Source organism: Trichoplusia ni, chromosome 5 (assembly GCF_003590095.1).
Source record: "Trichoplusia ni isolate ovarian cell line Hi5 chromosome 5, tn1, whole genome shotgun sequence".
NCBI lineage: Eukaryota > Metazoa > Arthropoda > Insecta > Lepidoptera > Noctuidae > Trichoplusia > Trichoplusia ni.
The window spans coordinates 14,228,424-14,252,978 of NC_039482.1; the positions used below are offsets into that span (position 1 = coordinate 14,228,424).

General features: G+C 36.5%; 2 protein-coding genes across 2 annotated transcripts in view; both read left to right on the top strand.

Moving 5' to 3' along the window:
* Positions 1-15,455: 15,455 nt before the first annotated feature.
* On the top strand, positions 15,456-21,854 carry LOC113494630 (innexin inx7). Its single transcript, XM_026873063.1, has 8 exons — positions 15,456-15,606; positions 18,908-19,188; positions 19,423-19,600; positions 19,747-19,894; positions 19,980-20,169; positions 20,449-20,599; positions 20,736-20,925; positions 21,028-21,854. The coding sequence occupies exons 2-8, from the start codon at positions 18,949-18,951 to the stop codon at positions 21,182-21,184; spliced, it is 1,254 nt and encodes a 417-aa protein (XP_026728864.1). The 5' UTR covers positions 15,456-15,606; positions 18,908-18,948; the 3' UTR covers positions 21,185-21,854.
* A 2,298-nt stretch (positions 21,855-24,152) lies between these two features.
* Positions 24,153-24,555, top strand: part of LOC113494631 (innexin inx1) — a 44,251-nt gene continuing 43,848 nt past the window's right edge. The window contains exon 1 of the mRNA XM_026873064.1: positions 24,153-24,538. The gene's annotated coding sequence lies outside the window, so the exon portion shown is untranslated. The remainder of the gene's footprint in view (positions 24,539-24,555) is intronic.

Genomic DNA, 24,555 nt, shown 5'->3' on the forward strand with positions numbered 1-24,555 from the left:
GCCTACTCCATAAGCTCTGATCACGGAGTGTGTGGATAGGGAGTTGAGGTGTTTAGGGTGACTATGTGAAGGAGATTAATTGCGAGTCGTTGACTTTATTCTAGATATGAGGTCAGGGAGATAAGACAGCTGGCGTTGTTCAGTTTGTAAGGAATATTATGTCAAATACGGTCTGCCTTCAAAAACATGTGACGGATGTACAATCGCACTGTTCCAAAACTTACACATTCTTCGATCAATAAGAAGAATCGATATTTCGCGACCGATTACACATTAATCGGCTATCCGAGTGGTTGGCAACAGCGGACGAATAAGGTCATCAAAGGTGAGGGAACTGGTTCGCGACTGCACCCCCCCTGCCACTGAGGAGCCTGCATTCCGCAATACCTGCGCTGATTTGTTCCAATCGCTCTATCAGGGAACAATATCAAAAAGTTTTTATTTGTTCTAAGCCTAATAAAAAGCACAATGGAAACTTTAAACTACAGATCTATTGGATCTAATTGCGCGGTTCCAGAATGTCATACACATGAAACAAGCCGATAAAAAACCTCCATATGTTGCCAAAATGTTGCAAAACTGAAAAATATCAAACCAGATTACCTACTCATATTATATACGCGAATGTTTGTCTGTGTGAGTTCTGTTAATTATTCATGCTCAAACGCAGCATCACTTATGATTAAATTTAGAATGAAGCTAGCTGACAGCATGAATATTTTTTTACATAGTAAATTACTTGCAGGGCCCTACCTTTACATTATGTTTATGCAATTATGCTTATAGGGCCTATATTTAATCCTACACAGCTTTAACTGAAACTATTTAGCTGTTGAGCTTACATTATGGAGTGGCAGTAAAAAAATAACTGGAAAACGAATTCATTACGTAGCAATTAAGGTATCGGTGGGTCTAAAAACATATTTAACAGCTCATAGTTAACGTGCTTTATATTTGTGATATTTACGGGCGGTAACCGATGAATTGACCTAGGCTTAACTTACCTATATTTTCCAGAAATGACTGCAAGCAAATACTTCCCTCCTGCCATTCTGTGCGCATGAAAATCGATGCCTCCGGTGCGTCGCACTCATTTCTACGACCGATTCATTCTCCGAACTGGGCACAATAAAGAAAAAGTGTCGTGGGAACCTTTTCTCCTAGTTTTGTTATACATAACCTTTATAACAATGCAGTAAAGTCGATAATTGTATCTTTTTTCGACAGTCCTGCCTACCATACAATAATTGAAGAACGAAATTCGGTTCTTGTTGTTGTCTTCAGCCTTCAGTCATGAACAGCGACCTCCTTTTCATAATGAATATCTTAGAGTTAATAAAAACTAATTCTTTTGATTGTAGTACGCAAATAATGTGTAGAATGTCGCGTCTTGTAACAATACAACATTATTTATAACATCAATTAATCTTCGTTAAATAAGCGTTAATTGCTGTTCTACATCTAGACAACATCATTTGTCATTGGACCACTCCCCCAGAGGACAGATAAAGATTTTATTATACTCCAAATATATTACACTGAAACGTATGTAAAGTAAAGAACAATGAAACCAGAATCTGCCTGCGAGAGACTCACAGATGGTTATGTTTGTAGTACCGACTTCTTATAGTATTATAAAGCTTAAGAGTAACGTCCTAATCACATTGACCTGGTCATATTTGAAAGATATTTCAGTCTTAGAATCTTAATCTTAACTCACATTAACATGCAATTGGTTAAATAATGAATTGAATCGCAAAAAGATATTATAAGTTTGATGTGTCTGTCTGTGTTATCGTAGCTCCCAAACGGATTGAACGATTTAATTTTAGTTATTTTTGATTGACATTAAAGATGAATCATCTGATTGTGACTTTAGACATGTTAAATAAAAATCGATCTAGCCATTTCAAAGTTGTGAGAGTGAAAGTTTTTACAGTAGGGGTTTCTAAAGTTTTTGAATTTTATCTTTTAATTTTCTTTATTATATTTAAAGTTGAAAATGTTCAGTAGCAGCCTTCTGCGCGTGGCTCGGGGCCGGTCTTGGTCCCGAGCGCGAGTCGATGTACAACGTGCATTAGTGTGCACATATGATGCTTTGCGAGTATCTGTGTGCATGTGTGTGTTCAAGTCACAGGTCAAATGGCCGCCAGGTTAGGAATTGCTCTCTATAAGACTTGCCTCCTAATTATATTAGGTTAAGACTTCAATTATTCGATTCGTTTCAAGGCAATTACGTTTGCTATTTTTTATTCGATAATTGTGATGAATTAAATGTTTTAGCATAACGTTGACTGTAGATTACGAAGCAAAATCTTTTTTGCTTCTTTGGTTTTGGCACGCGAAATTTTGCGTCAGTGTTTGCACTACGCAAATATTTTTCAAAGACTGCGTGTTTAGTACCATCACATCATTCTTATTTCATCAGTGACTCAGATAACATTTAAATGTGTTAAAACAGGGATTTAAGTTGGTCCTCTTCTAACTTTGAGTTGTTTTAAACTTCGGTTCATTCCTAAGGTTCGCTTGATAGACCGACAAATGTTATTTAGACTATAAAAAATAACATTTTTCAAAATCTTGTTAGCTTTGGGGTTTAAGTTTTATGCCACTAAATTACTAAAGGTCATGTTTTTTTAACATCATTTTTTTTTCTGCCGTGGTTATTAAACATTTAAATGCATTATGCATTGAATAGTCGAATTATCTAAAATGGGATGTCTAGAAAACATTTGCCCATACCCCCAATATAACAATTACAACAATTTCCTTAGTTTATAAAATCCGGTAAATAACAAATTGTAAAATGGTCGCTTCGTTATAAAAGCACAGTTTCCTCGTTGTTCGTCGGCGGCGCGGGCAGGAATGCAGTCTTGCTGGCTCGCTCCGGACTAGACACACACACACTCACACGCTTGCATGCAGGCAGGACTTGTGTGAGGCTGGGGACTACTACAGGCTGCGAACTCACTTTGTTATCACCTCGCTAGAAGAGGTCGTAGGTCACACTTAAATTCGAAATCCATAAATTTGTTGAAACACAGCCAATCATAATTTAAGTAACTCCGAAAAAAAGCTGTATTTAGCTCAGCTCTATTAAAATTAAAGTGCTAAATATTTTTACGCTTATTCCATACGAATCTATGACGTTGACTTACTATGGTTTTTGTACTTACAGATGAATCTCACAACAATCTAGATACGTTCATAGTAATTCGTATCCATCCTGATTTATTTTATAAGTTTTGGCACATCTGTTAATCACTCTTACATATAAGTTGAACAAAACGAACCCATATTTGTATGTCTTTTACAGACAAAGCTCTTTAGAAAAGTTCTTAACACCTGTACAATTTAACTACCTTCGATGTATTATAAATAACAAAAGATTTGATATGATTTGGTAAACGTTGAATAGGAAATTCGGAGGGCGACTAAGTCACCTGAGTTTTAGATGATGGGTAACTCTGGTTTTACTTCGCCGCATCTTATTTCACGTTTTGCGTAAGCGTTTCTCAAACACCATCTGTTACTAGGATGTTAATTGCGCCCTTGATTTCTTATGCAAAAGGTCTGGCCACTTCCGGATGGAGACCCATGCATTATGGACCAATGGTCTACCCAGTGGCCTATGTGCAGCGGTCAGCGACTGCCGAGGATTGTTGTGTTTAAAAGTATTACTTTATAAGCAATTTTTATTTATTCCATTTTGTATGTGTATTTCTTATGCATTCAAAAATAACTACTAATCTAGAAAATCTTAAAAAATAAAAACTTTACTTGTCTAATCATCATCATCATCATCAGCCTATCGCAGTCCACTGCTGGACATAGGCCTCTCCAAGTGCACGCCACTGAGATCGATTTTCGGCTTCTCGCATCCAGCTCCTGCCAGCCGTCTTGCGCAAGTCATCACTCCACCGTGCCTGAGGACGTCCTACACTACGTTTGCCGAGGCGTAGTCTCCACTCTAGAACTCTAGAACTTGTCTAATCAAGAAATTAATTTTATAACACCGGTTTTTCACCGAAGCGGTGAAATGTGTAGAATCCAATTGAAATACAGTAACAGCTTCATGACTCACAATTTGAGAGAGTAAACGTTTACTTTACGTTACTTTTGGCTATAAATACATAATTTTGTATATTCAAACCAGTAAGTAGTTTCTGTGATAACCGCTTTTAATCAAACAACCATAGATGAACATATATAACCATAGATGAGTCTTAAAGACGTAAAAATAGCGCTTCAGAATCTAAAGCCAAAGCGGTCATCGGGCCCGGACGGTATACCAGCATTTCTTTTCAGGGACTGTGCCAGGGTTTTAGCATTTTGCCTTAGCCCTTTGCATTACATTTACAACACCTGTTTAAAACAATCAACATTCCCGACACGATGGAAGATCACACGAGTTGTTCCGGTACCTAAGGGTAAATCAAGTCCAGATGTCAGTGGTTACAGACCGGTGGCGGTGCTGTCGACACCCGCAAAAGTGTTCGAGTCCGCCATCCAAAACTCCATACAGGGGCAGGTGCAAACGCAACTATCGGATGCGCAGCATGGTTTTCGGCCGGGGCGCAGTACTGCCACCAACCTGCTTAACTTCATGGCGCAAGTTATACCATCAGTCGACGCTGGCGTGCAGGTGGACGCGGCATATTTTGATTTCCAAAAGGCCTTCGACACCGTGGATAATGATGTCCTATTAAGGAAGCTAGCTGACATTGGATGTACACCACATCTGGTACAGTTCTTTGTCAGCTACATGAAAGACCGCCAGCAATATGTTGACTACAATGGCTATGAATCGGAGCCTTACTACACTAGGTCTGGAGTAAGTCAGGGCAGCAATTTGGGGCCACTCGAATTTATTATAATGATAAACAGCCTTCCGGAGGTCGTCAGACATAGTGCATGTTTATTGTTCGCGGATGACCTCAAGTTGCTGCTCGAGGTAAGGGATGAATCAGACTGTGCGCGACTCCAGGATGACATTGACAGAGTGGTGAAGTGGAGCCATGACAATAAACTATACTTTAATGTATCCAAATGCTCGGTAATATCCTTCACTCGTGCGCGCAACCCTATCTGCTATGGATACAAAGCTGAGATGACACCAATACAGCGGGTCACACAAGTACGTGATCTGGGAGTACATCTCACTCCAGATCTTACTTTTCGCGAACATATCGTTAAGATATGCAAAAAGGCGTACAAGAACCTCGGATTTGTACTTAGGCAGTCGCAGGGCTTCACGAATATAACGACAATAAGGGTATTATACGATGCACTAGTTAGGAGTCATTTGGAGTATGGTGCTGTCATATGGGCTCCACACGAAGCCAAGTACTCGGTCATGCTGGAGCGCGTGCAGAACAAGTTCACGCGCCACTTGTACTGGAGACTGTACGGAGTGTATCCTTTGTACCCACTTATGTACCCCACACTGTTTGTACTGGGTATGGTCGGGTACAATCAGTTAAGGGTGCGGCGAGAGTTCACGCTGGTCGTGTATTTGATTAAATTAATTCGTGGCCTAGAGTTCAACCCGGGAGTGTTGCAGCGCTTGTGCTTTAGTGTTCCGGACCGCTACGTGTGGAGACGGCGGCGACCGCCACTGCTGTCGGTGCCAACCGCCAGGACCAATCTACTATCGAAAACGCCTCTTACGCGAGCGATCCGCACAATTAACGAAATCCAGACTAGTGTAGATATTTTTTCGTGTCAGTTCAGTGAACTCGCAAAGATTATTTTGTATATATTATGTTATAAGATAGAATAAGCTACATATTAGTATTGTTATTGTATTGTTTTTTTATGGATTTAATTAATGTTATCTTTAATTTAGAATATCTTGTTTCTTTATTGTTTAAATTTTATAGTAAGTAACTAGTTATAAGTAAAGTGCCTCACTAACGCATTAGGATATAAGCCTGTAATGTTAGTGATAAGGTGGAAATAAATAAATAAATAAATAAATAAATAATTACTCGTATTCGGACAAATTATTTTTTCAGAATGGAAGGTGTAAACGGTGACGGTAAGGGTGACGGTGTAGTCGAATTTTTGAGCTATATCGAAATTATACGATAAACAATGCATTAAAAAACACGAATCTGTATTTCTATAAACAGTAACTTACATATCGAGACGAGTGATAACTGAGTGAGAATGAAATGTGACTGGTGTCCGTAGTACCTCCCGCCAGTATGCTTGTGTTAGTGCATGTACCATTAGCCATTTTTTTATAAACAGCACCCGAGAGTCGGCCAGACAGGTTATTGAGTAGCGTTATATAATACATAATGACCATGTTTAATATTGATTCATTACAACAAGGTAAAAGCCCCATTTATATCGAATGATTAATTTTAAACAGGATAAGGGGGTTATGTTGCTGTATGTTCACGCTCGTAGAAGGATAGGCAGGTTAGTTAGGCGAATAAGGTAAAATTTTTGCTTAAAGTATTTTTAACGCTTACTGCGCAGGCTGGTGTTATGCGGCCTATAATAGATATATTGTGGAAGGATTTGGGAGAGGCCTTTGCCCAGCAGTGGGGCAGAGTGGGCTAGAGAATAGAGAACAGCCAAAAATAGAAAGTATCTTTGGCGTTAAAGACAAAAATATTACTTGAGTTTCACAAATGCCATGCTATTACTGTAAGTGCCTAATGGTGGTAGAAACGCTTGTCCGGGTTGAGGAGGAGACGTCATGATCCTGCTGACGTAATGTATGTAGGATAATTAGTAAATAACTGTTGGTATTTAATAGTAACTACATGGGAAGATAACCACCAAAGTATCTTTAAGCACCTCCTTACATAAATTAGTATTTCAAACTAGTACCTGTACCAAAAATGCTTTATATTCACTTTATTCTAGTATTTTAGTTAAGTTTTAACATTATAAGAATGCAAAAAATATTAACTAGAATTGCTGCGTAATGAGTTTATGCTTTGTAAGTTAGAAAGGAAAAAAAAACAGCTCCTATCCCAAATGAATAGGGATAAGAGAAAGAAGAAGAAGTTGATCTGTATTTGTGCGTATTGAAACTGGTATACCTACCTATATTTGTCACCAATCTTATTGCTTCGTCTTTAAGTGGCATTGCAGTTGCGTAAGCAGAACGGACGCTGCTAAGCATAGAGCAGCGTTTCTCTCTTCTACAACTGAAATAATGCTGTGGAAGTTATCGTGGTCCTGTATTAGGAAGGCAGCATGCCTGCTAAATCAGCACGATCGGCGGAAAGGGCTGCCGCAACCACGGCACACAAAAGGTAAAGGGGAGGGTTTTATTCACCAAAAGTCTGACACCCTCTTCAGCTCAATTCGAAACAGCAGTAGTCAATTGATGATGTACCATTCGAAAAAAAATGGTATCTTATTAATAAATTTAGAAACCCTTAAAAAAACTTTATAGCTTGATGTCCTACGCTGATAAGATCCGATGTCAGAAGAGATAATGCCACTGTTCCTTTACGTTTTTGTTGCTCTATGTGCGTGTACAACCATGTCAATATTAATAGAGCTATCAATTCTATCTTGGTATGATAGGAGTTATATATGATATATGAAAAACCTTGAGTAGCAACTTGGCTGTCGAATAAAAAACTTATCGTTATATGATTGCTTCACGTATCGACAGTACGATAACGTATCTTCGAGTATTTGAGTCAAGTTCTAGTCGCTTGTATTAATAACTATGACGAGACGTCAGTCGCACACCTCAAATCACGCATTTATTTTGGCGGACGCGTGAGTTATCATGCGTATCTATGGTGGAAGCGTGAATTATCACGCATATCTTTGAAATATTGGAAATGAACCCAGCAACAAGCAGCGTAGATGTAAAAATATTCATAAGGTGAATTCCATTCTATTCAAAGAGATGAATGGAGAGTGCAGAAGGTTTAGCACCGTAATAGGAGAAAAACAGTTTTCAATGTTCAGTTTGAATTTTAGTTTTTAAAACACCAGTAAATCCATTGATTTGAAAACTTAATCGATACCACTCGAGCTAAGGACACAGTAGCAAGGAATTTCTAATTCTATATAAACAACAAATAATGATATTTGTTGTTTATATTCGTTTCGAACATTTTACTGTCTGTCTTAATTCTGAATCTGAAGGCGAATTTTACATTAAAGCTTTGAAGAACAAATCTAATAGGCTTTACAAATAAATTTAAAATCGAACCGTAGCACATATTCCTTTGGGCAAGATTAGGTATATTTCAGCAAGGAGTATTCGTAAATATCGTGATTGTGTTACAGTTTCCGATAAAGTCGTCGTATAGGGTGACAATGTGACATCATCATGATGGCGGGAGTCGGATTACGTGCTGATGCACATTCGGGCTACACGCGTCGCCGGCGACCACTTGCTGAGTACAGAAAACTTCATGACGTCCACAGTTCATGTATACATCTATACAAATATTACAAAAGGGTCAAAATTTGTTGTAGGGGTATTCTTTGGATTTACTGTATGAGATTTGTTTGTTCTTTCACCAATAGAAAGCCGTCATTTGTGAGATTCATAAGCTACTTTAACGTGAAAATACGCCCAAGGAAATGGACACGGGTAAGCCAGTCACTAAATAAACTTAAGCCCGTGGTCTTGCTCGCATTGTCTATTTGTAGTATTGAATGCAAAATTATAAGTTTAAAAAAAAATATATTTTTAATTTTTATCCTAGTGAAGTCATGTGACTAGATGCTTACTCCAAAGCGGTAGAATGCTTTTCGATCATATTTAATTATGTAATTAAATTAAATATGATGAAGTAACAATTACTTGTACTCCAATATAAAATATGTTAAACCCAATGTGAGGTTAACATTTTGGAAAAGCCTAATGTAATTGCTCCTTAATTTCAAAAGGTGGCGACAACATTGAAAAGGTCACAAATTTGCAAAAGACTAAAAAGTTTTAAACACTTTAGATTGTTTTTTTTTTTATATAAGTACGTACAATTGTTAGTCTTGAAGAGAAATACTCGTAAGTACGGTTAATCAGCCATCGATAGCAGGTACACAGTACTGAGGTCCGATAACACCTCGTTACGATTACTTGGCGATAACCTAAATAACCTCAGAATGATGATTGCGTTGTTTATGCATTCACTAAATTAATCGTGTCCAATGCATTGTAATTATAATCTTTATTACTTATTTTATAACTGTTTTATAATTTCAATTGATTGAGATGTTAGGTTCCTTTGTTCTGTTATTGTTATAATAAGTGAATCGGCACAGGTTAAGCTACGCTTGAGGCGGTTGGTCCGTAGATGGGTGACCATCTTTGTCATAACGAGTTCCTCCGTGTTTCGGAAGGCACGTGAAATTGTGGGTCCCAGCTGTTATCATTACAGCAACGGTTAGAGACGTCCTACATCTTTGACAGTCGTCACAGGTAGTAAGAAGCTTGAAAAGTCTGACAACCAGTCTAAACAGGGGGTATCGTGTTGCCCAGTAAGCGGGTTGAGGAGGTCAGATAGGTAGTCGGTTCTTGTAAAACACTGGTACTTAGCTGAATCCGGTTAGAGTGGAAGCCGACCGCAACATAGAAAAGGCTAGGCTGATGATGATTTGTTATTCCTGGAATTTACAGTTTCGTAAGGTTGTGGAAGAGACGACGCTCGCTCTGCAGCTTGTAGTGCAATGCTCTGTTTCACTAACTGTTTCAGCATTACTTCAGGACTTTGTGGTAGGCTATAGTCGTGCTTTCACGACACACGAAATACTGCGTGTTATCCTTTTAAAAGCAATTCACACATACTCTTCGCACCAGCGACGCAGCCCGCTTTGCATTGAAGCACCTATGTCGGGATCCTAGTTAAGGAGATCCACATTCCTGTTTCTTTAGCTGGTAGGAGTCCGCCTTCCCCAGGGCGAAAGTCCAGGAAGATTTCCACAGGGTCACCAAAAATACCTATAGTTTGAAACCCTGGTTGAAAAAGTGGAGTAGATCAGTTATTGTGGGAACGGTAGTGCGGGTAGTACCCTTTTAGGAGATTCTATGTCCGCGGACATCTGAAGGTCGATAGGCTTCAATTGAACATGTCAAAAGTGAATAGCTCATCAGCCTTACTATAGTTAAGGCTGGCTAAGGCTTTCTAGTTGCAAACTAAGCCGATATCTTACTTTTCGATTAAGCTTAAGATATCCCAATATCTTAGATTTGATGTAATGGTAGTTTAGCAACATGCCAATGAAAGTATATTTGATAAATACTACTATGTAATGATTATAAATAGACATGTGTTGTGATAAGTACATATGAATCAAAAGAAAAAATAATGACATTAGTGATGAATGAAACCCTCGTTTTAAAGGAATATTCATACCGATCAATAACAATAGTTCAAAGTACATAATTATATCTTATAAATACGTGTGTACTCAGTGATTGCAAGCCTCTTTATAGTTATTTCATTATAAAAAGTTGGGTTTTATACACTGCTCATTGAAAAATGCCACAGTGTGTATTTATGTAAAGTATAAATAAATTGCTGGATGCGGCAAGCCGAAGACAGGGCGCTATGGCGCACATTGGGGTAGGCCTATGTCCAGCAGTGGACTACTAAAGGCTGATGATGATGATGATAAATAAATTTAATAAATACTATTTGACTCGTATAAACTTTACTGGGCGGGATTTTTAGGTGCTTTCTATTGGTAAAAGAATAATCAAGTTCGCAGTAATTAACGGTATTTGATACATAACTTACAAACTCTCCTTACTCTTTATAATATGTATACTAGCTGTTCCAGTAAATATTGTTTCGACATCAAATGATTTCTAGGGAATAAAAAATAAGTTTAGGTATACAAAATAGATGTAGTCCGATTCTCAAGCCTATATAACATGCACATAAAATGTCATGAGAATCGATCGATCAGTTTTGGAGTTACAGCTCAATATTCACGAATCTTGAGTTTTTTGTAATTCTAAATAAGATCTTTTTTTTTCATTTATTCTCGAACAGAAACCTTCCTCGCAGACCATAGTCTACACACAAATGGCAGATTTATTGATTAATATGGACAGGGATTACACATATCAGCTAAATCAATCAGTTTCTAATTTATCATAGGTTTACTTCTACTCGATAATTGTTAGGGATTAATATCCGAAATCACTTAGTCGATTTCATGAATGCCTTGTTATCAATTATAAATACATTTCAAGTAACTGTTCCATTTTTATTTAGTTTTTTTTTCTAAACAGTTTTGTATTGCTACTAGCTGTTGCCCGCGACTTCGTCCGTGTGGTTATAAGTTAGGAATTCTTTAACGGAAGCCCTCGAAGATAGATAATTTTCCCTGCTTTTGCCACATTTTCCAATGTATCTTCGCTCCTATTCGTCGCAGCTTGATGGTATATAGCCTAAAACCTTCCTCGAAAAATGGTCTATTCAACACAAATTGAATTTGAACCAGTAGTTCCTGAGATATGAGCGTTCAAATAAACAAACTCTTCAGCTTTATATATTAAGTATAGAAGTATAGATACCTATAGATTACTATAGATAGGAAATCGAGAACGTAACATAAAATTACTTTGGTCTAATAAATAATATGGAAACAGGTATTTTCTAAATGGTTTAAATACATGGATTATTGTTTATAGCAAAAAGGTTGTTCAACGAGCACTCCATAGATGGCGTTGTACCTTTAGATCCGTTTTCTGAATTTAACTGTGGGATGATACAAGTATTTAGGAGTCACTGCAATTTTTCACTAAATTGAGTTCCACAGCAGTGGTATTGGGGTTTCATTTTACTAAGAGGATATTAGCGAAATTCACCGTTACCCAAAATGTTTACTAGATTTTTCAGGCGCTTTGCCCTTTTCAATATCACCAGTGTTGGTATATCATCACTTTACATAATACAAGACTTGCTCTTACTACCGCAAACCAATCAATCTATTGCTTCTCTTTCACGACTAAATCACCCTGAGTTTAAAGGGTCTATTTGTTCTTGCATTTTTTTTACAATTCCTGTTTTTATTAGGTATTATTTATGAGATCTGAGAATCACAAATACTTAATATTGTTCGTTATTTATAAACGTTACTAGCGTTTCACCCACGGCTTCGCCCGCGTCGAGTTCGGTTATATCGCGTTTCAAACTCTTCAAAATTCCGGCATAAAAACTATCCTATGTTCTTTCTCAAACTCAAGTCTATCTCTTTGCCAAATTTCATTAAAATCGGTTCAGTGGTTTAGACGTGAAAGCGTAACAGACAGACAGACAGATTTACTTGCGCACATATAATATTAATATAGTAAAGAAGTAAGGATTAGTATTTACAATGGAAACAACAACCAGCGTTGCAAGACGTCCATCTTATCTGGGCACCGATTCTGCTATTTACAATATCCGATGAATAAATAGCAATTGGAATAAATTTGAAATTATTCCTATTATCTTAAGCATTTTGCCAATAGAAAATTGGAAGTTAATTGTATTTACCTTGAGTGTACCGTCCCGTACTGAATTTACAATTATTGTTTAGAAAAATGCTTAAGAGAATACGAAAATTATCATTTTAGGCTAAATTTCATTAATTAATCGGCCATTGTAAATAGCTATATGGGGCCCGGAACATATATTTATTCATATGGAATTATTTCTTTTCGTCGTATTTTCGAGCTAAATCACTGGATAAGTATATTTGAATAAAATTTGGTATGAGAATGGCTTGAATTTCGAAGAAGGATAAATCTCTTTCTGCTTTTAACTGACATAGATTCGGGCTAAGCCCCAGGCCGAATGTTAGTAGTAAATAAATAGAATAAACAAATAAATAAAATGATGATTTCAGATTCGTATACATTGTCCAGCAGGATGTTTGTAAATATGGTGCAGTTACTCACACCTATATGACCCTGCGTATAACAAGTTAGGCTGTAACAATATTGACAATTAGTGTTTAAAGACAACAGGAATTACAATAGAAGTTAGACACATCTATATATGTAGTTAGTGTTGTGTCAGCTGCGTAGGTTGTATTTAGCGGTAGTTACTAGCAACAGCTGACTACTGGGCGCAGTTAACGTCTCTAACCGTTGCTGTAATGTTGCCGGAGTAACATAGGAAATGGATAACGAAAGGGTACGTTTTCTTTTGTAATTTATATGAACGTCCACTGTAGGTACCGGTGCTAGGCTTATCCCCATATAGAGGAAAGAAGAAGTATTTTTCTATTCACCGAATTATTTTATTCATTGTAACGATTCTACCGCAGACTCTACTATCCTTGGAATTTTCGAAACATTCATCTACACTATGCCAGATTAGAATAGAAGAGAATACTAAAAACTATTTATTAATTTATGAGCGTATTATCACAAGAGATCAGACTTGTTGCCAGTCCTCTTTGGTTAACGCGGGACTTCTCTGATATCATAGTGATCCAGAGTACCGTTAAGCGACTTCAAATAATTGATTGTCTGGCACCTACACACTTATATGTTGTATTCCATATTGTGGAAACACAAACAGTTTCTTCTCTCGCAACAAAAGCCCTGAGGAAGCGTTGAAGGGTGGAAAAAACGGGGTGCTGTCAACTATAAAGTTAGTAGAATTTCAAACTTATGATATAATGAGTTACACCTATTTTCAGTCATTAATTTTAAATTTATCTGATTAATTATTTACGTATTTTTTTCTTAAGGAGATCATTATTCAATTTCGGAGATTTATGTACGTTTCTCGCAATTTTCTTTGTAGTTTATTTGCGTTATTGTCGTATTATCTTTTGATAAGAGCTGCTTCGCATCACGACGTCGGACCTGCTCACTGCGCCGGCGCAATGACACACTTTACTCAGAATCGCTTGACAAACTAAATTCTTTAGATAAGGTTAGTCACTGCAATATTTTGCCCAATTACAATAGACATTATGTTTTTATTTGTAGTACAAAGAGACAAAAAGGAAATATAATTACTTATTTATTTTTTACGTGTTGTTACCGTCTCGGTTGCTTCTATTTATCGATGATCTGAAAGTAAAAGTCTGACAACCAGTCTAACCAAAAGGTATCGTGTTGCCCAGGTAACTGGGATGAGAAGGACAGATAGGCAGTCGCTCCTTGTAAAACACTGGAACTTAGCTGAAACCGGTTAGAATGGTAGCCGACCCCAACTAGTTGGGAAAAGGCTAGGCCGATGATGATGATCTGAAAGAAAAGCGGAAGGCAGGAATAGTTTTCATGCAACCAATCACATTTATCTCACATCATTCAGTTTAGATATTTTAAAATAGTAGCCTAGTCGACCGGCACGACAGTATTCCTACTAAGTAAGTCTGAAGGTAAAAAAAATGGAGGACTTTCAATCTCAAAGTCAAATTCAAGAATTTTCACACTTTACTACGTCTAGGACGTCCGGGTTTCAACTTTTGCCTTCCCTTTCCCAAACATTCTGTCCATTCAGAGCAGAGTGCCATATTTTCGATGAAATGACTGTCCATACCCAATGCAAGCACGAAATTTCATTTTCATGGTTTATCGACTAAATTCAATTCTAGAGAAATGCAAAGGAAAACTTTAAAGAAATAAAAACTCTTGTTGTATGTATGATAATTATAATTGTTCAGTCTGAACGATGATTTATATGTTATTTGTGAATGACACTTAATCTTATGTTTTCTTTTTTTACGCAGAAAGCAAAGCTACCTTAGCTTCAGCTAAGGGTACCAGGTTCGAGTACAGATATTTCTACTTTTCCTTTGTATAATAAAATTTATTCAAGTGAACGAGTTGTATGTCACGAGTTGACATATCCAAGTGAAAATATGTTAGTTAATTATGTGTAGTTTATTTGTAGCTATTTTAATTTTCAGTACGTTTGATGATATAGATTGAGAAAATTATCTAACGAGCAGTCAGTTGTCTGTTTTTAAAATGATACAATGCGTTAAAACCAAGCAGTTTTACATTACCACTTTATATTTTTTTTTTGTAAAAACAAACCTATTTACATCTTTATGATCAGATATATAAATTGACTACGCATTTGTTTTCCGTTTTAAGGTCTACGAAAGTGCTACGAATTGTAATTCATTCCTGTATAGCTACGATGGCGTAGCAAATCGGTATACAGTTATGAATAACAAAATCCTGAACACATTACGTTGATACAATATTAACTACTTATTTGTCTAGTTTAATGTTAAATATATAGAAAACAGTTTAATGCCTATAGTTCAAAAATAAATGTAACTAAACTATATTTACACAATTTTGATACTTTTGAGCTAGTTAATAGCATCCGGAATGCAAAGAAATCAGTAAATAAGTAATTATTATTTGTAATATTGTATTACGCATGATTATGCATCAGATTCTCACTAGAACACTCCGAAAGGCTTCGAAACAGCAAATTATCGCTGTATTATCGCTATCAACAAGATATGAGCGCAGGCTGGGCACCTGAACGAGCCCGTCATCAGTTCTAACCACGGACTGTTCGTTACCGTCGCCCTCGTTTTGTGAACGCTCTATAATCGCACTTGTGAAATGTTTGTGATATAGCAAAAGTTATTTTCTCCATGGTTTTGGTGGTAAAGCTAAAATCGGAGCTTTATATTCAGGTACGCATTTAACATCTATAATAATATAAAATATCATAATAATGCCTCAGAAATCGGGTTGCCATTCTCGCCGTGGAAAAGGTGTTCAATTTTGTTTTTTTTATTTTATTTTTAATTAAATTATTAGGTATCTAGTGCTCTATAAAATTTTACCGATTTTTGTTATTCTTTATATATATATTATAACAGTGAATATTAATATGAAATTTCGTTTTTGGCTGAATGAATTATTTCTGTGCGTGCGTTTAAAAAAAAATAAGGATGATATATAAATGAGTCACGCTTGTTGCTTCTTTAAACAAGACCACCCACCGCGATCGATCCCAACGTGCTGCAGACAATTATCCAGAGTGAAGCTGAAATTGGGTTTATCGTTTATTTTTTTATTACACAAGTCATCTCTCATCGTCATCCTCATTTTAGTTATTTTCGGTTGCTTTAGTTTTATCAGGGTAAGTTCCACTTCCTTAGAGCGTACGGGACGTTTGCTAACTCAATGCATCTTGAAAACTTTCTCCGATCGGAATTGTCAAATGTTTCAGAGAACTTTAATGTTGTTCATATTAATGCCCAAAGTTTAAGCTGCCATTGGCAATACTTTAAACAAGTCTTTACTGGCCAAGATATTCACGCCATTCTCGTATCCGAAACTTGGCTGAAGCCGAAGTCCATCTGTTTGTTCCCGGGATACACACTCATCCATAATGATCGCATTCACCAGAGAGGGGGAGGTGTCGCTATTTTTCTCCGAAAAAACATTAAGTACGTAGAAGTCAGCAGATCGACACAGCCTCCACCTTCGGATGCTGGTGAACATCTGTTTGTTGAGATTGAATTGAATGACTTCAAAGTTTTGCTTGGCGTTTATTATGGAAAACCAAAATTAAATTATTTAGCATCATTTGAGAACTTGTTAGCAAATGTAACTCGCGGTAGAGAAGTTATCATTATGGGTGATTTTAACACTGACCTGTTAAGCACTACGAAAAGGTCAGTAATCAACTTTAAATCTGTTATCGAAAAGTATGGGCTACATTTAGCACCCCTCAACGCTACACATTTAGCAAAAAATCAGATAACTCCGACTTTACTGGATCTCATGTTAGTGTCATCAGTTAAGGGTGTTGCTAAACACGGCCAGTGTCCTGCGCCTGGGTTTTCTAGACATGACCTCATTTATCTTTCGTATCGAAACAAAACTACAGTAACCTCAACATTTTTGGATTTGTACCTCGACCATGAACATGGTAACCCTCGCGAACATTAATTTTATGATCGTATCCACTTGCCGTGTACAGTTAATATATATGTGTATTTACATAAGAAAACAATTAAGTAACGGGAAAAATGTGTGTTGCTGGCTTTTAGGTTAGGTTATGTTTGCAAAGTCATAGTATATATGCATATGAGATTATGTGACATTATGCAACAGTTAATTGGTGCTAATCATCTCATCTGCAAACACAGAGCAACTACAGGATCCCTTAAACGGAGAGAACGCCAACATCTTTTTGGTCTTTCAAGTTTAACTTGAAGGTGCAGCAGGTCTTACAACAGAGACAGGAATCCCCAACGGGATATGTACATGTGGCTTTCTATTGCGTTAGGAAATCGGTGCTGTTGGCTTCCCAGAAGAGGGTCCAACCAGCAGTATTGAGAGTAATTGAGACATTGCACATAGCGTGAAAGGAAACAGTTACATTGAATACCTATCTGCTATGGAGTGCATCGAGCCCTAAAGTCTACAGTAACAATCTCGCTTACAAAATAATGAGCAAGAACAATGTCCACTGCTTCTTCAATGGGTTCCAAAGAACAAATAGTTAATAACTTGTAACAATATTAAATGCAGAATCCACTAAAAAAAAAAAACGGCTCCCGCACTAAGGATTTAATAGTTGTTTCGTGGTGACGGGATCCTTCACAAACTTTCAAGTCACATGCACAATGATACCCATTAAAATTTGTACTTATGAACAAAAAAGCTAGAAAATCAATGTTATTCAAAGGAAATCTATTATATGAGTAGAAAATTCTCTTCTACATTCGGGTGTTTTAAAACTCGCATCCAAATACCACAGGGTGATAATCTGGAGTATACCAGCAATTTAGGGACATGATATAGATTATATAAATGGGCAAGCGAATGAAGAATGAACATGAAGAAACGAATCGAAGAGCTGAACAATACTATCAAAGTGGGAATCGCTGAACAAGATTAATTGGGAATTTAGCTATCCGCTGCAAGGAAGCAACAAAGAATATGAAGTTTCCCCATATTGCATTGCCAACATATATGCTTTGGGAGAAAGCCGGAACTCTGCGGTAATTTCAACAATTGATTACCTTTACAGTTATATTTACTTGAATAATTAATAACAGTTCAACGTTAAACTTAAGCAGATATCGAAGTCCCTAAAATTCAAATTGAGTATAATCCCTACTAATATTATAAATGCGAAAGTAACTCTGTCTGTCTGTTACGCTTTCACGTCAAAACCACTGAACTGATTTTAATGAAATTTGCTACAGGAATAGAGTTGACCTTGAGAAAGAACGAAGAACGAAAGAAAAAAAGAAGTTTTTATCCCAGACTTTTGAAGAGTTCTCTTGGAAACGCGATATAACCGACATCGACGCGGGCGAAGCCGCGGGGGAAAAGCTAGTATACTCATAAAACAACTTCCTGCGAGTGTTGACAACATGAGACCGGACTTTCATAAACCGTAAATTTTATAAATTCTATTGGATTCTACCAACACTTGTCATTACCTTTCTATCTACGAGTAACAAAAAGATTTCGGTTTCCAGTAAGTCCCAAGTAGTCCCAACGTTTTAAACGCCTTACTTTGTTGAATAAAGATTGATTGAAACAAAAGTTCTTAAGTCTCATCCAGTTAGCAATTATTTGCCTCATTTTCTCAAAGCTTTGAAAATCTGTATGGAGGTCGGCTGCGTGCTTTCCATACATTTTGAATCGATGCAAAATGTGACGAATTGTTCAGCGATCTCCGAAAAGCGATTTTATATCGTGACAGCACAACACCGTGCGTTCCTCGATTGGGCGATTTATTTTATAAAGATGTATTTTGTTTGTATTTTTTACCGGATGTTTTTGTATTTTTTTAATATAATATTCTGTTATGAATAAAGACTGGAATTAACTAAGTTGGTGTTGTTTTTTTAATACCTTTGCCGAAAGGCTAAAGGCGCGTGTTTGTGCACTTGCATTATGTGTCGCCCAGGCAAGATCAATTACAACAAACTTGAACCACAAAAAAAAATATTTTTATTCTTTCAGGATTATATTTCAGATGAGCATTGAAATAAGATAACATCAACATGTTAGCAGCAACACTGACCACGCTGACGCCGCGCATGCGGTTCAGCTACCGCAAGCCTATTATAGAAAACTTGGTGTTCAAGCTTCATTACCAGCTCACGGTAACGATGCTCTTGGCTTTCGTGATCCTCGTGTGCGCGAGGGAGTACTTCGGAGACCACATCAGGTGTTTGTCGGACCAAGGAGTGCCAGACCATGTGATACAGACATACTGCTTCTTCATGGCCACCTTTACCATTGTAAGTGCTTTGGTTTCTTCCTTTATTGTTTTCATTGGAGATTAATTTATTCCTACTAAATGTCAAAAATCTCGCAATGTTGATCCCAATCTCGGTTAATGGTTAAATAGAGGGTAGCTTATTTCTATATGACGTAATCTGCTGTAGAGCTAAGTTTCCACAGCCTTTTATATAATGACGTCTGGATATGATTAAAGGTTTTACCTGTCTTTTAAACAAAATGCCTTAACACAGGTGCGACATTACAACGAAAGCCTTCTCCAAGGCGGTTTCCTGCCGCACCCCGGCGTGGGTCCCCTATCCGAGTCAGATGAAACATTGCACCACACTTACTACCAGTGGGTGCCATTCGTACTCTTCATCCAGGCCATCTGCTTCTATATGCCGCATTACATTTGGAAGAAGAAAGAAGGTTAGACTTGCTGTATTTCATAGTCCGCTACCTATAGGTACCATGATATCAATATCTATTTTCAAGTCTCTCAAGTTTTTAAATAGTTCTTTAATAATGTTCTGGACATGTAAAATCAATGCTGCTCATTTAAAATTTTCCTGCAGGTGGTAGAATTAAAGCATTAGTTGATGGTCTGCAGTATGCCAGCCTAGCGCTAAAAGATGAGAGCATGAATGTAGCTGGCATGGACGTACCCTCCAAGGAGGCTCTTGATAATCGTCTCAACATCATCAGAAAAGATATTGTAATGAGGTAAAACACGTGTACTATGACGTACTAACAGCAGATTCATTGTTCCTAATGGCGTAATTTTATTTTATTTTATATTTATTTTCAGGTTGCGCATAACAAGAACGTGGTCAGTCTGGTTGGTGTCCATGGAGGTGGTCAATCTGCTACACGTGATGTTGCAGATCTGGATTATCAACAAGTTTCTCGGTGGAAAGTTCATGTCACTAGGCCCGCATGTGGTTAACTACAAAGACTGGAGACAAATCGCAGATCCACTAGAAACTATCTTTCCTAAGGTAGGTTTTTTGTATGCTTTTACTTGCAGTTATTGGACCAATTTAAATAAAAACTGAGATTGTTTCATGAAGGTTTTTTCGGGGAAGATTCTGTCTATGTGAACTCCTTAACCGCTGATCTGCTGACTAGTAGTCAAACAATCTGGCGTCTGACTGCCAAAGATATGCAAATGACACATTGGCAGCTGATAGCTACCGAAAAAAAAAACTTAGACGACTTTCTTCTATTTATCATTATCATTGTGTTGAATAAAATATTAAACTACAAAATCGTTTTAGGTAACGAAGTGTATCTTCCACAAATACGGTCCGAGCGGGTCGATCCAGCAACACGACGCGCTTTGCGTGATGGCGCTCAACATCATACACGAAAAGATCTACACTATCCTGTGGTTCTGGTTGCTGTTCCTCTTCATTGCTTCCCTCCTCGGTGAGTGTCTGGAAGAGGCTGGGAAAAGCTATAGATTATGAAATAAAAATTAAACTTAAATTTCTCGTTTTTCCGGTCAAGCTGTCGTAAAATTTAAAAGTTGAACTGAAATAAAATTATACACCTTTTGTTTTAGCGGTCATCTGGCGAATGGCGTCTTTCTACTTTTACCGGCGGTCGCTTCGTTTCAATGAAATGATGTTCCGCCGAGTGAGCTCCGGCAAGTTCAACTCACACAACGTGATCAGCGTGATCAACGGCTCCCAGTTTGGCGACTGGCTGTTCTTATATTATCTCGCCAAGAATATGCAAGGATTTGTCTTCCAGTAAGTATCGATTTACCGACTAACTCGAAACATCGGTATTCCATACGTAGATGCGTTTGTGGTGTGGTAGTTTTTCTACTAACTTTATTTATACGTTTACAGGAAACTTTTCAAGCAGCTATCGGAAGAATTAGAAAAGCGAGAAGTACCAAACAATGAACAGAATGATACAAACGCCGGAGCAGAGCCTATCCTTTTAGGGCAGGTCAATTACGACGATGAAACTTTACCACTCAAAGATGCGAAGAAATCATCATAGCTGGAAACAGGAGTTGTAGAGTAGGGTAGTTTTAGAAACAGTATTTTTTTGAATGAGAGTTTATATTAAGTGAAATAAATGAAGAGTTGACAGCCCCTTTAATCAAGTAACATTTCTTCAATTGCTTAAAACAATAGAAAGCGTTGAAACGTATGTAGATGACATTTCGATTCTATTAGTCTCGTAACTGTGATGTGTCATCTTCACATGTTAGGTCGAAATGTCACTTGACTAGAGAGGCATATTTTAATAGTGTTCGAGATTTTATAGATCATTGCTCTAGTGATTGAAATAAGACTTCAAATAGTGTTGAAGTCATAAATACGCAAGCAATTTAAATCGCGTGCAATCCAAAAAGCCTCATCATTACATCATCTTCCTTCAAGTTTTTGAACGTCATCAAAGCCTTTCTACAGTCTCGAAATCGAAAAACTATCATGGAGTTGCTTACAGTTTTTGTATTTTTACATAATTACTTATTTACTTGCCAGACTAATTTTAGTAATAATAATAAAATATTTAGTAATTTATGTAGATTGTCTGGCCTGGCAGATACCACTTTTAATTTTGTGCAACGTTTAAAAACCGTAAAAAAATCAACTAGCTTCTTTTTTGGTTTTGGCGTGATATTATAAATATTGAATACAGTTACAAAGCTCAATTTCGTACTTATAACAATTGCTCAAATAGAGGCTAAGCACTTGATAATTACCTAGACTTTGTATTTCTAAAGTTTAATCGAGAAATGACTGTTTTATTTATAAAAATAATTTAATCGAATCTTTGTTGTCAACACTGTTTTTATCGATAAAATCGTTTATAATGTATGTTTGTAAATACTAACGTGTACGTATAGTGAGTGTGTCATAATCGTCTAGTCTTTTGTTGGATTGTTATATTTTTAAAAGTTTATGTGAATAAATATTATTTATAATTTTTAAATCTTCTTTTATTTATTTGGAATAATTTAAGTAAACATTATAAAATATTATTTTATAACAGGAAGTTAAACAGAAGTTATAATAGGAAGGTAATATATCCTACCCAATTCAGTATGCCTCATAATGTAAACTGTATTGCTATAATTCGGTATTCCTCATAAAGTAAATTAAACTGATATTTTTATTACCCTTAAAACTCTCCGTTTTGGTAATGTATCTGTTCCAAAAAAAAAAAAAATCCTCTCACACACCGTTACTACTACAAACAGGTCGGTAGGTATCAAAAGAGGAAGAACAGTATTATTGACTTACTTAAAACCTTGACATTTATCAAATGCTTATCCTCGACTGTTTATTTCTGGACATACTAAATACATGAAACGTAATCGCTAAACAACGACAAGTCATATTAAGAAGATGTTTCAATTAACACCTGCCTAATAAGATGTTAGTATTTATAAGTTTGATGTTTCAGCATTGGTACAGGAAGACATGCTATTTACGAAGTTATTAAATTAACGAAACATATAAGTTTATGGTATGAGTGGTTTAAGACCGCCTGAAATGTTTTATTTTTATGGGATGGGATTAGGAACGCTAAGCTTAATAAATGAATGACGTTATAACAAAACAGTTGTTTAGTTATACTTTTTTTTTAGTATTCAATTAGTAGATACAATTAATAAAGAGATGAACAAATGAGAATGTCACAAGAACTGACAATCATGTTACAAATATAAAGTGAAAAACGTATCTACACTTATGGTAAAGTTTCACTTTAAAACGCAATAGCTCTATAAGCATTAACTACCTACTTACTGCAAAATAGATAATTTGTTAATATCCAAGTGAAAAAAACAATACTTTTAAAGCTAAGATTTTTTTACCAATTTATTTGTTGAATATCATTTATTGACATTTTTACCATATTAACAATAATTTATCGAAAATTATTTGCCGTCAAAAGCGGCCGCCACTAAAGGCCAATATCTAATGTTAACATCATTCAGTTATATATTTTTTTCTTTGAAATAGTTCCGTATAAATGGTCTAAAGCTAAACTGCCAGATAAAATCAAGCGAAGGTATCCCGGCGTATAAAAATATTAAAAACACCGACAGAATTAAAAATCTCCTCTCTGAAGTGGGTTAAAAATGGCTATATAAGGCACGCAGATTCAGAAAAACGAAACATTTCCCTACGCGAGATTCAAAACCTGGACCACGTTTTGACTGACTTTTTGACCGGACCAAAAAGTAAGTCCTGAAACGGACAGGATAGGTACAGACATTCAGGACGGTTATCTTGATCGCAATAATAAATAAGGAAAGGTAAATAAAAAAGAGTAAGGCCTCGGTTCGTCTTTAACCGCTGCAAATTGTATCAGTTAGTGACATCATGACATCGTTCTTTCTAATTACTATTAATGCAGACGGAACAAAATTATAATTTCCGGTGGCTCAAAAAAAATCTCAAGCTAAGTTGGATAATGTACGAGTTTATAATATGTTACAAAAATTATAATATGTTAGTAATTAAATCTACCTACATGCTCTTAATGCAGAGAAATGTGTATGCGCATGATGCAAGGTTAACTAATTTTGTATACTAAATTCTCGTGTAATATTAGTTGCCATACACTTCTTAAACGGCTTGACCGGACATGCTTCTAAGTGCCAAGGGTTGTTTCCGAAATTTCCAGAGTTCTTTTTACTCCAGGAATTTTCTAGAAATTATATACATGGCAGAACAAAGTTGTCGGGTCAACTAGCATGTAACGAGTGAAATGAAGGCTAAAAATGAAAACCTTCATAAAAATGTTTATTCAGTTATTCCGAAACACTTACTTCTGTTTTTGGTTAGTTATTTTAAACGCAAAATAATTGAATTTAATATCATCTAACTTGGGCTGCGTTAAGTGGAACGTAACTTTTTCTAAGCTGGCAAGAATAAAATGGCGTCAGCGCGCGCTCTCCGTTTTATTTTTGTCCTTGTCTAGCACACGACGTAGTATATCGCTATCTCTACCATCACAACAGATTATAATTTCCTTTCAATGCCTTGTGATGTAAACCAATTTTTGTGAGAGCCGGGTTAGCCGTGAAACAGAGTACTTTTCTTTGACGTTGCATGGTTCCGTTTTGTGGTGTATGTGTTTTGCATTTAGATTCGTGATTTATAAAAGAAAATATTGGTTTATATTGAGAAGACTGTTGCGGAGACAGTGTGGACTTTGTATTGTTTAAACGGGTGCGTTTAATACAGTTCTTTACATTAAAATTGCACTGAAACTGATTTTGTAAATGTATAAATTTACGACAAGTAATTTTTCCGCGAAAATATTCTATGAAACAAAGGACTGAATGAAATTTTATGAAAGACTAGTGAAAGAAGATTTCAAATACACCAATCGGTAAGTAAAATATAATT

Excerpts from the sequence above, each read along its gene's own strand:
- LOC113494630 (XM_026873063.1), top strand. The coding sequence starts at position 18,949 with ATGTTAGCAGCAACACTGACCACGCTGACGCCGCGCATGCGGTTCAGC. Across the intron at positions 19,895-19,979 it reads AGAAAAGATATTGTAATGAG|GTTGCGCATAACAAGAACGT; the intron begins GTAAAACACGTG and ends ATTTATTTTCAG. Across the intron at positions 20,170-20,448 it reads TAGAAACTATCTTTCCTAAG|GTAACGAAGTGTATCTTCCA; the intron begins GTAGGTTTTTTG and ends AAATCGTTTTAG.